The sequence below is a fragment of the Pteronotus mesoamericanus genome, unplaced genomic scaffold (assembly GCF_021234165.1).
Source record: "Pteronotus mesoamericanus isolate MK-2021 breed Mesoamerican mustached bat unplaced genomic scaffold, CSHL_Meso_final contig_163, whole genome shotgun sequence".
Taxonomy (NCBI): Eukaryota; Metazoa; Chordata; class Mammalia; order Chiroptera; family Mormoopidae; genus Pteronotus; species Pteronotus mesoamericanus.
The window spans coordinates 1575648-1589673 of record NW_026555064.1 but is presented as its reverse complement, the minus strand read 5'-3'; the positions used below and the strand labels follow the sequence as shown (position 1 = coordinate 1589673).

Genomic DNA, 14026 nt, shown 5'->3' with positions numbered 1-14026 from the left:
CCTTTCTTTTAAATGAGCATTATATTGCTTACTGATTTAAGCAGCTAATTTTTTTTATTCTTAAATTTCTTTTTTTAATCTTTAGTCTTTGTTGAAAGTCTCCTTTCAAAATTTACAGTAAACACAAATCTTTGTTGAAGGTCTCTGCACTGGTGAGAAGTCTAACACATTTAATTTTTAATAAGCGACATTTTAGTTATTTTTTAGGCTTTTCCTAGTATTAGATCAGCTGCAATGACTTTCCTCTTCTGGACTTCCTTTAGTACATTGTATGAGTTTGTTTTTCTGCAAGTGAATGCCGCTAAAAAGAAAATGGGCTAAAAGTTCTATGAAATGTTTTAACTAAGACACCTAATACTCTGATGACGAAGTGTTTCATTTTAAACCCACTTTCTGTTGAAGAAATAAGGTTGTAGGAAATGTACTTAACTTCATCCCAGGTTAAACTATCCCATACGCAAAAAGAAAGCCTAAAGTTTTTACAGTAGTTCATTTATTTTGGTGGTTCCTGTTTTGATACATAATATTTTTCTGTAAATAATATCAATCATGTAACATCACTTAAAGGCTTTTAAGTGGCAAATAAAGGCTTTTAATCATTTAGTAAAGATGTGAACATATCTGTGTATTTTGCATACCTTTAAATTAATTCTTTCTCTGCTTCTGTAGTGTGTAGATTAATGATGACCTGCTTTCAGTCCAATCTGCATCATTTAAACATCATTTCCACTTAACCTTTTCAACCTAGGAATCAAGACTTCAGTTAATGAAAAGGCAAAAGATAGTCTGAATTACTGTTTGACTAATAAGAACTTGAGTAGGTAGAAGTTATTTGTGGGATGATATTTTAAATCTTTGGTTCAGCAAACAGTAGGATTTTACTTCTAGAATTATTCCTAAGGCAGAACTTCTTATAGTCACAATTACTGCAAAAACTCCTTAATTCACCATGCAAACAATTTTTATCAGTTTGTATTTGTTAGTGTTTCTCTGTCCCACCCTCCCCTCATTCCCCAATATATGTCTTTAGTTTTTTCATCTTGGAAGTCTGATCACCACCCTGGTGGTAGGTTATTAGAAATACATGGGCTTACATTCTAAGGCCGAGACTGAAGAGTGATCATAATCGGTCACTCCTCCTTGCGCATACGGCTTGCTTTCACTCACCTCGGCTTGGCCGCTTCCATTGCCTCCGAGATGGCCGGAGGTGCGACATTATTTAAACTGACTTTTTTTCCCAAAACATTAAAAATGTTTTGGTAACTAGGAATATTTGGGTTCAAGTGCATGGTATCTTGGGACCGTATTGTAATGCCTTTTTGTTGGTCTCTCCTTTCACTCAAGGAATAACTTGACTGTTGTGGACATGATCGGCGTGGAGGGATTTGGAGCGCGCGAGTTACTGAAAGTGGGCGGAAGGCTTCCCGGCGCGGGAGGTTCGCTCCGATTCAAGGTGCCCGAGTCCACGCTGATGGACTGCCGTCGACGTGAGTTCCCATGCGTGGCGCTCTAAAGCCGGGAGCAAAGGGGTCTATCAGAAGAGTCTTTTAAAATTTTTATCATAAATTTATTGTATTGATGCAAATAATTAAATCAGGCAAACATCTGAGCCTAAATGGGCTGCTGTCACTCAATTAGAACAATAGCCAACGTAAATATATGTAATAGATACAGAGAGAAAAAGTGTAATTGTGAAATTCCTGGCGTAGTGTCAGATATATAAGATAACAAGTGTGAATCTGTTAATTTGGCTATCAGTTACCTAATCGAGAAAATTACAAATGCTGGAGAGAAGACTAAAAGGTATGCTACCCAGTGGAACTTTTTGCGATAATGGAAATGTTCTTTAAATTTAAGTAGCGATATGTGTTTACTGGCTACTGTACCAGACAGTGTGATTTACAAATTTACGTAAATGTTCCAATAGAAATTTCTGAATTATGCTTGTATTTCAGGTAAATGTTTTTAAACTACTTATAGTAGTTCAAGACCTTTCTCAGAAACTAAAATAAATATAAAAAATATATAAAGTACTTCTGGTAAATTCTTGTTTCCCTATTATTATTTTTAATTTTAGGAACACACTGAAAGCATTTTAGTGTAAAAATATGTTTTCTATGGAGCAAGCTGGTTGGTGAAACTATTGTATAACTTGTAGCACTGTTTTAATGCCTGATTGGAATTTTTTTTTTTTAATTTAGGAAACTATGCCAAATGAACACTGACTTTGAAAAAATTTATTAGCCTTTTTGCATTAAAAATTCTTCCCCATTTTTCTATTCATTCATTCATTCATTCATTCATTCATTGATTTCTTTAGAGTGGACCTAGAAAGAATTAAAGAGTAATATTAAAACTATAGAACCAAACAAAATATTAGTTCTAATAGGACAAATAAGATATTAGATTGTGTGTTATAAGTTTATAGGACTGTATTTTCAAACGAGCTAACTCTTCCTTTTTTAAACATAAAATGTATGCTCGTGTATTTGCAAGGATGTGTGATTACTGACGTCCTCTCGGTGTGGTGGGGTCTTTGAGCCGTGTTGCTGGTGGCTGTGGTGGCCCCATGCAGCAGCACATCGGCCCCTTAGCGGCCCCCGTCACATGGGAGGGAGGATCCCCACGCGAGGGGCGTGGGGGCCTGGTGGTAAATCCAAATGATTTGGCTGCTGAGAAGCACAAACTTTTAACTTTAACCTTTAATAACTAAAGGAACAAAGAAGAGATTCTCATTACTTTTGGTACCTAGGTAGATTGTTTAACTTAAGAAAAAATCTTATTAAGTATTTTTATTGTATTCTGGTAGTATAACCAAATCTATAACTGTTCTAGAAATGAGATAGATATCATGCTTTGAGTCATTTATATTGAATTTTTTTGACATTTTAATAATGTGCACGTGGTTGTTGATTCAATAAATTATTTTAAGTCAATTTTGCATTTCATGTATACTGAATTTCCTTTTTCATTCTCACTAGAACTGAAAGACAGCAAGCAAATTTTATCTATTACAAAGAACTTTAAAGTTGAGAATATTGGACCACTTCCTGTAACAGTCACATCTCTGAAGATTAATGGGTATAACTGCCAAGGTTATGGATTCGAAGTGCTAGATTGCCACCCGTTTTCCCTGCACCCAAACACATCGCGAGATATCAGCATTGTGTAAGCATAGAGGTTTAACCTCATTTAAGTTTTATGATGTTTCTAATGTCAAATGGCAGCGGGGCCGGGGCGGGGGGCTTTTTTTCATTATTGGTAAAACATCTTAAGTTGTTTCTATATAACTATTCATCTTGTATAAGTAAGAAATTTTGGTATTATGATTATTATGTCTTGTGCCTAAAATTAAAATTTACGAAGATGAATCTTTTGTTGCCAGGTTTACTCCAGATTTTACCTCCTCCTGGGTCATCCGTGAGCTGACGCTCGTCACGGCAGCCGACCTGGAGTTCCGCTTCACTCTCAATGTGACCCTCCCGCATCACCTGTTGCCTCTGTGTGCAGATGTCGTTCCAGGACCCAGCTGGGAGGAGTCCTTTTGGAGGCTTACTGTCTTCTTTGTCAGGTAAACGACCACCTCCTTCGCTGCCCTTTTCTCACGGAGTGGAGAAGCCATCCAGACATTGCATGAATGTGGATATTCTGTGGAGGCGATCAAAGGATTGCCTCCACACAATATGGATTCAGTGCAATTTATATTACATTGAGAACCCTGACTTAAAAGTAGAGGAAGTAGTAACTGATAAGCTTTAAGATAATAGGAAATGAGTTAGAAGAGTTTCATAGGACCCAGAAGACAGTTGTATGCCATATATGTTCATTGGTAGTCATGGTGGAAGATATAAATGTTCTTGTTAGCTCAGTGGCTATAGAAATTTGAGATTAGGAGGCTAGAATGAGTCTTTTAGGGTGATTTTATCCTGGAAGCATCTTTAAAAATTGAATGGAAATGTCAGACTTATAAATATGCACATTTTTTTAGAACAGGTTTTTAAAAAAGTCTTTAAGAAATGTCAGAGATTATGATGTCATATGTCTTATGGAATTTTAATGCTGTATCTTTTTAGACATTACCTATCAACCAATCACTGATTTTCTATAATAACTATAATGTTATTAATGCCTGTCAGAACCATGCAGTGATGGACCTCCTTACCTTTTTTCTCAGTTTGTCCCTGTTGGGTGTGGTTTTAATAGCCTTCCAACAAGCACAGTACATTCTCATGGAGTTCATGAAAACAAGACAAAGGCAAAATGCTAGCTCCTCTTCACAGCAAAACAACAGTCCGATGGATGTTATCAGCTCTCATCCGCACAAGTAAGAATTCTTGTTTGTGTGTGGTGGGGTGTTTCTCGCCTTTGTTTTCACTCATTTCTGATTTTATTTTAAGGTAATAGAAAATTTCGTTCCAACTTCGTTTCATAACATTCTCTTTGCCATTGTGTGACAGCTGTAACATTTCTTTTATTATAAGATGGACTTCATATAAGGACTTAATGTACTGAGCTCATGGAGCTTTAGAAGAAGCAAGGTAGAACTCGATACCCACAACACCGATTGCTACCTCTTTCTCGTGGGTTTCCAAACAGAGGGGTAGAGTTTTATTTGGTGTAACTTTATGTTAACTGCTTTTTCTCTTCAATTCAGAAGCAATTGCAAGAGCTTTCTTGATACCTATGGCCCCTCTGATAAAGGCCGAGGGAAAAGCTGCCTTCCAGTAAACAGTCCACCGAGCAGGATCCAGAATGCTGCAAAGAGGAGCCCAGCTACCTATGGTCATTCTCAGAAGAAGCATAAGTGCTCAGTCTATTACAGCAAACACAAACCCAGCCCATCGATCGCCAGCAGTGCCACTGTGACCACAGAGGACAAACAGACCTCGGCCCTGGCCGGCTCCCTGTCTGCTCCGAAAGAGGACGTGTGCGCCGATATAATGGCTGAGAACTGGACAAACCTCAAATACACAAGTGGCATAAATGTCAACCTGCAAAAGAATTTAACCTTTCCCAAAAACTTATTGAATAAAGAAGAAAACACACTGAAAAACACAGTTGTAGTCAATAACACTTCTTCCGAATGTCATATGAAGGAGGGAATACAAACATGTATGTTTCCTAAGGAAACGGACATTAAAATTTCAGAAAACATAGCTGAGCTCAAGGAGCGAGAGCTTGGTCCTCTGAAGACCTCTAAGAAACTACCTGAAAATCATTTGCCAAGAAACTCACCTCAGTACCAGTCAGACTTGCCAGAAGTTTCCAGGAAAAATCATGGTAATCTTTACATCCTCTTTGATGATTTTTCTCTCCTCTTTGTCTCCAGTCTGGGTTAAGTGGAATTTGTTCTCACCTGTGACTTGAGTTTTACTTGTGGATGCTGAATTTTTAGTTCACACGCAAACTTTTAGCAAAGGTGTAAATGTTAAGATAAGATTTCTTAGATGAAAAGCTTAGGAGAAGATACCACGTTTTTAGAATGTCATGCCTAAGAAGTTTACTTCTTAGTACATATGTTGAGAGAGAGGGATGTGAATATCATGCTTTATTGTTGGGAGGAAAGGGACACCTTTTCCTAATTAATTTTTATCTTGGCTTTTCAGATTATTTGCAATAGTTACTCAGCCCATAAAATGTTTCTGAGTGAACAAAACTTACAAACTTTCAGTGTTTAACAGCTGCTGCCATTTCATTTAATGGTTCTTGGCCCTGGTTCTTCTCTAATTGTGTCCCTTAGTTAAAAGAAGACAAATGTCTTGTGTAGCAAAATAGTCAATGAAAATGTGAGCAAAACTAGACTAGGAAGACGGGCTACGTACAAAATTGTCACTAAGCTTTAACTGATCCCTTTAGCCTCTGGCACAAAAGCCTGTGCTTATTTTTCTTGCCCATTCTGACCATTTTTTAAAAAAGATTTTATTTACTTATTTTTAGAGAGAGGGGGAAAAAGGGGAGAAAGAGAGGGAGAGAAATATCAATGTGTGGTTGCTTTTCGTAGGCCCCGAACTGGGGACCTGATCTGCAACTCAGGCATGTGCCTGGACTGGGAATCGAACCAGCAACCCTTTGGTTCACAGACAGGCACTCGATCCACTGAGCCACAGCAGCCAGGGCCAGTGTGACCATCTTAATACACATATTATTGTAGCTTTTGAAAGTCCGATTTTTTACTCTCTTTAATCTGGAAATATCAGTTACCTTTGCTCTTATTTGAAACATTCACATATATATAACTTTATATTTTTTACTCCTTGGTACTGTGGAGAAGGTGCAGGAATATTATGGATTGGCTAATTCTAGTGAGCTTTATGCGTTTAGTAAAAAGCCCCAGCGAATTTTAAATGTTCCATAAATGGACATCTCGAGTTTAAAAGAAAACTGAAGTCCTCTGAGTGAGACGTGGTTTGGGCACCTGTGTTCCGGGTACACCTTGTTCCATCCTGTTTGTGCCGTTTCCCTGGCAACAGCGCTCATGCTTGAAGTGGACGCCTGGTTGCAGGGTCAGCACTGTCCCCTGTGTTCTCGCCACCTGGCGTGTGAGTACACCGCCTGGACAATGTTCTCCACCAGACCTTTCAACAAAGTCATAGTGTCACTTGTCGGACAGTTTTTCGGTGGGATGGGTGGGATGCCTAGGGTTCCACTTCTGTCCCAGTCACTCTCTGGGGCCCAGGTTACCAAACTCCTGGGAAAGGGAAAAGTATGGGGTGAGTCCAGCTGGGCCTTTCCCTTGTTTCTGTCTGTCATTTAGGCCTGAGTATATCTGACGCGGGCCGACTTTACAAAACCCAAGTTCGAAGGGATTGTGCTGCTTCTGTGGTCCGCCGCGCCCTTCGGGTGCCTGTGCGATGCAGGGGCTGTCGCACTGTGGGTACACAGACGGGGAGGGAGCCCTGCCGCACCGCAGCGCTGCGAGCTGTGTGCAGTGCGCAGGCGTGGACCAGCAGCCTGGTGCCAGAGTGGGTCCGGAGATTTGGGTTTGTGCTTCAGGATCCCTTGTCCGAAACCTGATAGTTAAGGCTGAGAGTTGAGCCTATACGACCATGCAACGTAATAGCACTTCAGCCGGTGTGAGTAAATTTAATATTTAATGTCGGCGTCCATCAATGTAGGGTTTGCTCATATCATTCCAGATGGCAGATCTGCCCAGACTCTTTGCTCCCTGTGCAGATAACTGGTATGTTTCGATGGCTTTAAATGGAAACACATTTTTCACTACAAGAAGTTTTTTTTAAACCTTTTTTGTGTTGGGTCAGAAGCACTGGTATCAGAGTGATATGTTCACCAGGTCACATGAGAGTTGATGAAGGAGCTTTGGCTCCTCACCACGTTCATACCAGCAAACTCAAGGTGCTGCTTCACCCACTGTTTCTCTCCAGAGTTGTGTGAGCAGGAGATGCCTCTCAGGGAAGTCCATTCATTGACGCAACTTTGTTCTGTTTCTGTTCCCCACACGATTCTAGGGAAATGTCAGACAGGTTAAAAGCAAACAAATCATCTGCCATCATTTTACAGTTTAAATATTTTAAACAATTGAAAATTTTAAAAATAAGAAAGGACTGAGAAATCTAGGGGAAGAAACTTGTCATTTGACAGTAGGATTTGGAGCTTTTTAGTGATATTAAAGGTTTAGGGTTCTTCTGTCAACTTTTAAAGGAAAACATCGCAATAAACTGGCAGATGGTGAACAGGCATGTAATTGGGAGGAATCCATCTGTGGCGTGCAAAGAATGCTCCAAAATGGGAAAACCATGTACTTAAGAACCTTCCGAGTTTCTTACATTGAGTATTGGGTTTTTCGGGCTTTTTTTTTGGAAAAGTATTTTACTTTGTAAAAAGCATGCTGCTCTCTCCATATATAAAAAAATTTGTTTTTATTTATTGATTTTAGTGAGGACCCCCCCCCCATTTGTTGTTCTACTTATTCATGCATTCACTGGTGATTGTTGTATGTGCCCTGACCAGATCGATCCCACAACCTTGGGGTGCAGGGACAGTGCTCTAACCAACTGAGCTACCCAGCCAGAGCTGCTGTCTTCATATTCAGATCTTTCTAGAATCTGGAGAAAACGGCTTCAGTCTTGCTCACTGAGATTAGCCTTCCTGATGATCCAGGATCGTCTTGGGAACTGACATTCACTCACTTGAAACCAGTAGTGTTTGTCTTGTTCTAGCCATTTCTCCCAAAGTGCATCCATGTACTTAGAAACAAGTCTTTGGAAACGGGACGTGCTGTCGGTCTGTCTCCTAAGAGGGCCTAAAGTGCTCTTCTTAACTAATCAGAGCTCCTGGAGGCATCTGAAGAATTGTGACTTCCCCTAACGGGGCTTTTTGTTTGTTTCCCCTGAGTAACTTACTGTGTGAAAACAAAGTGTTCCAAGGTGTATATAAGTGACTTTGGCTACATGTTTCATTGTTGTTAATGTTGAGACACAATATTTTCTGAATAACAGAAAATGTATATCATCCCTTTCCTGCTCTTTTTCCTTGGCCTCCTTCTGAGAGGTCTGTAGTAAATCAGAAAATAAAATTCCCCATAGAAATGAAGTCTGTTGACAGATTCTCCAGGGCTCTGTTTCCACACAGTTGTTTTTTTTTCTTTTCTTTCTTTCTTTTTCCCTTTGGCATCAACTTCTCAAACAACGGGGAAACAGCTATGGCTTCTCAAACCTTTCTTCTAAGTTCCAGTGTCTTTTGACCATCTGATAAGAGAAGGGCTTTATGTGTAATGTAAATAATCTTTGAAATGTGTCTCTTTTCAAATGCTTATAACTTTTATTTTTTAATTGTGTGATCAAAATAGCGCAGATTTAGAATTAAGGATAAACTGCTGCTGGCCCCAGCACTATGAAAGAGGACTAGTTAGCAAAATGTTTTATTGCTTTCTGCTTATAATGTAAAGGATACTAAACTTTTAAATTTAATAACACCCTAATCCTTGAAATGAACATGTACATTTTCACTGAATTAGATAATGCCTTCAGAATTTCTGAAATACCGGTAATGCAAAAAATAGTCTCACTTACTTAAAGATACTAATAACTTGAAATGAAAATCTAGCAGTTTACTCCAAATAAACTATGTGGTTAGATTTGATGCAGTAAAGCTTTAAGCAGTTATTTTGTTGAGTTTACTTGCTCCTTGTTCTATTTGTTTGTATAGCTTTGTGGCTCACTCTTACTGTGTGAGATAAATGTAAGAGAGTTGAGTAATACCCTGAGGGAGCATGCTCGAGATGATGACATGGATTGGCTCCTTCTTTTAAGTGAGATGTGCACTCGTGGTATTTCTAAACTATTGCCTATTGTCATGTTAGAATTTCACAAAGAATTAATGAACAACTCGCTTTTAGAATTCACCTGATTGTCCTGATTCTTGGCTCCACAGAAGGCATTATTAATTTCTTGAGTCTCTGCTTTTCCACTTTTGGGGGGTTAGGTTAGGGCTGAACTTGGAGTTTTCCTAAGAAACTGTAATGACTAATATTTTAGTGTTGTTCTTGGCCTGAAGAAAATGTAAGGAAATCCATTTCCTCATAATTAAAACTTGAGGAAAGTAATGGCACATTTTTTTTTTTTTTGAAGAGTATCTGTATTCTGTTCCATACTTATGGCTCTTAGAACCTAAGATGATGCCTTTATGGTTTTCTTTTCTCTTCAAGGCCTTGCCCCCCTTGCTCTCTACAATTTCTTTGACTCCTCCATTGGGCTGGATACGTTCTTTTCCCCTGTGGGTGTCTGACAGGCAGTTTGTGTTGTAGAGGAATTTATGCTCCCCCAGCATTTTTATAGCTATGTAACACTGATACATTGTTTTTGTTAACAAAATAAAAGTATGCTCACCTTGTATGTGTTATTTTTAAAATGTATGTTTCTTGCTTCCGGAGAGTTTCCTAGCTTCAGAGTTTCACAATCAATCTAAAAAAGTAAAAAATAAAAGGATTTCAGAATCCAAGGGACTGACCGCTCCTTTCGTTTTGGGGGCGAGGCGGGGCCGTGCCCCAGGCCCCGCGGGGGGCCGGACTGCAGCCCCTGCTGAGGTCCGGGCAGGCGGCTGTTTGTCTCCCCGGAGCTCAGCCTGCTTTGCGGTGAGACACCTGCGCTGCGGCCTTCGAAATGGGCCTCAGGTGGCAAAGGTATCAGAGAACCTCAGATAAAGAAAAAAGGAGAAGGTATTGAAAGACTTTTGTTTCCTGTTACGACATTGAGGCCAGTGAGCGTAGCGTTGAAGTTGATACGACATTTTTTTCTTTTTTTAAATAAGCAATAGAAGAAATGCCCTTAAGGAAGTCACTTGAAAGAAAAACAGAAAAATCGTGTTTTCAGATGAGGTTTCTACCGCCAGCCCTTGGCCTTAGGGTTCACCTACTGCTCTCTTCTCGGCTTCTGGCTGCTGCTCACGGGGCAGGTGGGCATTCGCTGTAGAAGGTCCTGCCCTGGAACAGTTCGCGTGTCTTTTAATAGCGGCCCATTTATATCTGCTCTGTTGTGTCTTTTTCACAGTCAGTTAGGGTAGGCAGGTGAGCTGGTACTTTCATTTTGTAAGTAAGGAAACTAAAAGCTCAGGCAGTTTTAAAAGACTGACTTGATCGGAAAACTACTTCGTGGCTGAATCATGACCAAGAGCTCAAGTCTTTATCCCCCTCTCACCGTCCCCCCACCTTTTTAAAAAATTGTGGTAAAATAAGCATAACACAGAATTTATTCTTCTAAAGGATAAAGCTCAGTGGCATTAAGAGCGTTCACCTTGTTTTACAGCCTCCCCATTGCCGTCCTTTTCCGGAACCCGTTTAGCGTCCCAAACGGGAGCTCTGTACCCATGGGGCATGATCCCCCACACTGCCTCCCGCCCTCAGCCCCTGGTAACCAACATCCTGCTTTTCATCTCTATGAACTTGATGAAGCGAGGTCCCACCAACAAGTAGAATCATACCGTATTTGTCCTTTTGTGTCTGGCTTATCTGACTTATCATGTCTGCGAGGTTCATCCATGGTGTAGCAAGTATCAGAATTTCATTCCTTCCCCCCCCCCCCCCCCGTAACCATTTGTGAGTGTACAGTTCAGTAGTGTTCAGTACGTTCACATTGTTGTGCAAGGATTCATTTCTTTTTAAGGCTGAATCGTGTTCCATTGTGCATACACTACATTTTGTTTATCCATTTATCGGTCCATTGACATTTGGGTTGTTTGTACCTCTTGACTTTTATGAATGTTGCCACTGTGAATAATGGTGTGCCTCTCCCTTTTCTTCCCCTTGACCTCTTTGAAAGACTGTTTGTAGAACTTTAAGTGCATTTTCACCGGTAAACAAAATACATTTCTAAAGCATTGTGGATGTCAAAGCCAATCCTTAAGTCTAAATGTCATTAAATGGGACTGTTTGGTGTAGGAAAGAGACTTAACTATGGGGAATATGAATGGAAATAATCAGCTAGAGATTGAATCATTTTTATTTATTCAAGGAAATAACCAGCAAGTGCCTGTCAAGAATGAAGTAGACAATTGTGAAACTTTGAAAAAGCTTGACACAAAGTCTTCTTCAGAAAAGAAGATTCACAAAACAGCTAAAGAAGACATATGTTCTGAGAAACAGGACATACCTTCTGTTGAGGTCTGTACTCTTCTTTTTTTGTTTGTTTGTTTGTTTTTGCCTAGTAGCACAATACCCATTTTGGGGACCTGGAGTGCAAATATTTGTGTAATTACTGTGTCATACTTTTGAAAAAAGATAGTTAACTTTGATAATTGGTGAGTTGGACATACTCAGAAAGTTTTATTTATCGTCTAATCATACAGGAGACACTCAAGTAATTTTTAGGTACATCAGGTAGCTTTTACTCTCAAGAGAAACTGTGCTGAAGCAAATGGGTTAACTCCTGGGTAAAGATGGAAGAGTAGAGCAGGAGCACATACCCCTTCTCTCCACCTGTTACTCAACAACCTTTTTTAGGGCATAATCTTACTTAGTTAGAAGCATGAGCCAGAATCCACAGCGGAGGGATGCCTTTCTACAGGGTCTGGCAGAATCAAGGCCTGCTTGAATGTGGTTGGTAGGGTAATAATATGGGTATAGTAATTTATAGTTTTAATTTGAACATTTCACCTAAAATGTCCTATCGTGTGCTTGAGTGTGATCTTGTTATGTTAGAGAATTACATGCTTATGGTTTTGTAATTAAAAAAAAAAAGGGCGTTATTTGTGCCAGACCCTGTAGTTCAGGTGCCAGAAGAGAAAGCGAAGCTTGCGCAGTGTCTAGCTAGCTCTTTACCTTCTGACCAGCACGGGCTACTGAAAGGCGTCTAGAAAGCAGAACCCAGCCCTGTGTCTCACAGGGGAAAACAAAAAGGTCCAGATAAACGTGGGGAGGGTACTTAGGAGAGTTTTCCTATTTTTACATCAGAATAGAGCTTTCTGTATATTAGCACAAGCACAGTGAAGGAAATAGTGTTTTAACTATGCAAATATACTGAAGTAAAAATGAGTGAAAGGAGTGGAACAAACAGAAGCCAGATGAAGAGCCTAGCGGGAGAAAACACACCCAGGGACCAAAGGGAACTCCGAGAGTACTTCACACTATAGGCTGGATTCAATAAAGTGAGAGCTTCTCAAGGCAAAGTAATATACTAGGTTGGGGTTAAAAAGGCATATTATAAAACTAAGTAAATAAAGACATTACATTACATATGCAATGGCTGAAAATTGAATTATTGACCTGAAGGAGAGGATTTGAGTTAACCAGCGTGAATGTGAAGGGAAAGACTTGACACTGAAACATCTAGAGGAAAGGTGACGATAGATATGGAGACAAAGAAAGATAAAAACACTCCAACAAAAGAATAGTAATTGTCTAAGTGAATGACCCACCAAATGGATCAGAAAAGTATTTGGAGATGTCACAGAACGACGTTTTCCTGCTGTGAGGGAAGAGCTGGGTTTATAAATCAGAAGGGCAAGCTGTGCACTCCAGGGAAAACTGATACGTAACAATGGGCATAGGTACGTCCTGGTTACATTGTTGAAGTTAGAGCATAAAGAATTATGCAGACAGTGGCAGGAAAATCCAGAAACAAGAAGTCAGTCTTGTCTCAGACTTCCTAGAAACATCTAATGCCCCAAAATAGTGCAACAAAATCATTGAGAGAATGAACATGTGAACAAAAGTATTATGTGCAGCCAAGCTGACACTCAAGTCCAAGGGCAACAGGTATACATCCTTCAGCACAAATGAACGCCTGAGCCTTTCTTCAAAAATGAAGTTAGTGAAATTTAGCCAACCAAGATAGAAGTAAAAAATAAAGACCCAGGATTGAAGGGGCCATGTTGAAAGTGTGTTGTTGAGGTGTCTGTCCATTTCATATCCAAAACTAAGACTAAACAGTTGGCTACTATAATTGCAGAACAGATTGCAAATATTAAAATGTTAACAAGCAAAAAATAGTAGTATAATGGGAGGTGGGATAGGAAGGTAGGTGAAAATAAGTGTTAATTTTATCTTTCTTGGTATGGAGTCAAAACTGTATAAAACTGAAACGTGTAGTTTAAAAGGGTGAAAACTGATGAAACTATCTTTTGTAAACTTTTTCTTAACCTTAGATCCTTAAGGAAACAACAGATCATGTGGAGGAGAAACGATTTATTTCAAAGTTGGCAGTTCCTTTGGTTCTATTCACTTTGTTATGTAAAATTCAAATAAAATTGAGCTTTAAATTTTTGTTTAAAACTAATGCAGGTTTCCAGTAATGATTCCCATGGACTGTCCTGCCATCCTTAAGTGTGTGGGTTTGTAGAGCGATAGTAAAAAATAAATTTGCGAAATAGTCAGTGCAAGACCCTGATTATTTCTGAGTGATGGAATTTCGGGTGATTTTTTTCCTTCTTTATACTCCTCTATTTTTGCTTAAACTTTATAACAAACATGAGTTTTTGTATCACATTCATTTTAATCAAATAGAGGCTGTTACTCACTAGGAGGTATGATGTAACCAAGACCTGTGTTAGGGCAGGAGCAGGGGTAAAGGATAGG

General features: G+C 39.4%; 1 protein-coding gene across 3 annotated transcripts in view; it reads left to right on the top strand.

Moving 5' to 3' along the window:
- TMEM131L (transmembrane 131 like) overlaps nt 1-14026 on the top strand; it is a 137716-nt gene that overhangs the window by 106576 nt on the left and 17114 nt on the right. For all 3 annotated transcript variants that reach the window (XM_054562356.1, XM_054562349.1, XM_054562343.1), the window contains exons 21-26: nt 1345-1487; nt 2982-3168; nt 3386-3571; nt 4175-4324; nt 4655-5280; nt 11466-11614. In XM_054562356.1, the coding sequence (XP_054418331.1) occupies nt 1345-1487; nt 2982-3168; nt 3386-3571; nt 4175-4324; nt 4655-5280; nt 11466-11614 (1441 nt within the window). The remainder of the gene's footprint in view (nt 1-1344; nt 1488-2981; nt 3169-3385; nt 3572-4174; nt 4325-4654; nt 5281-11465; nt 11615-14026) is intronic.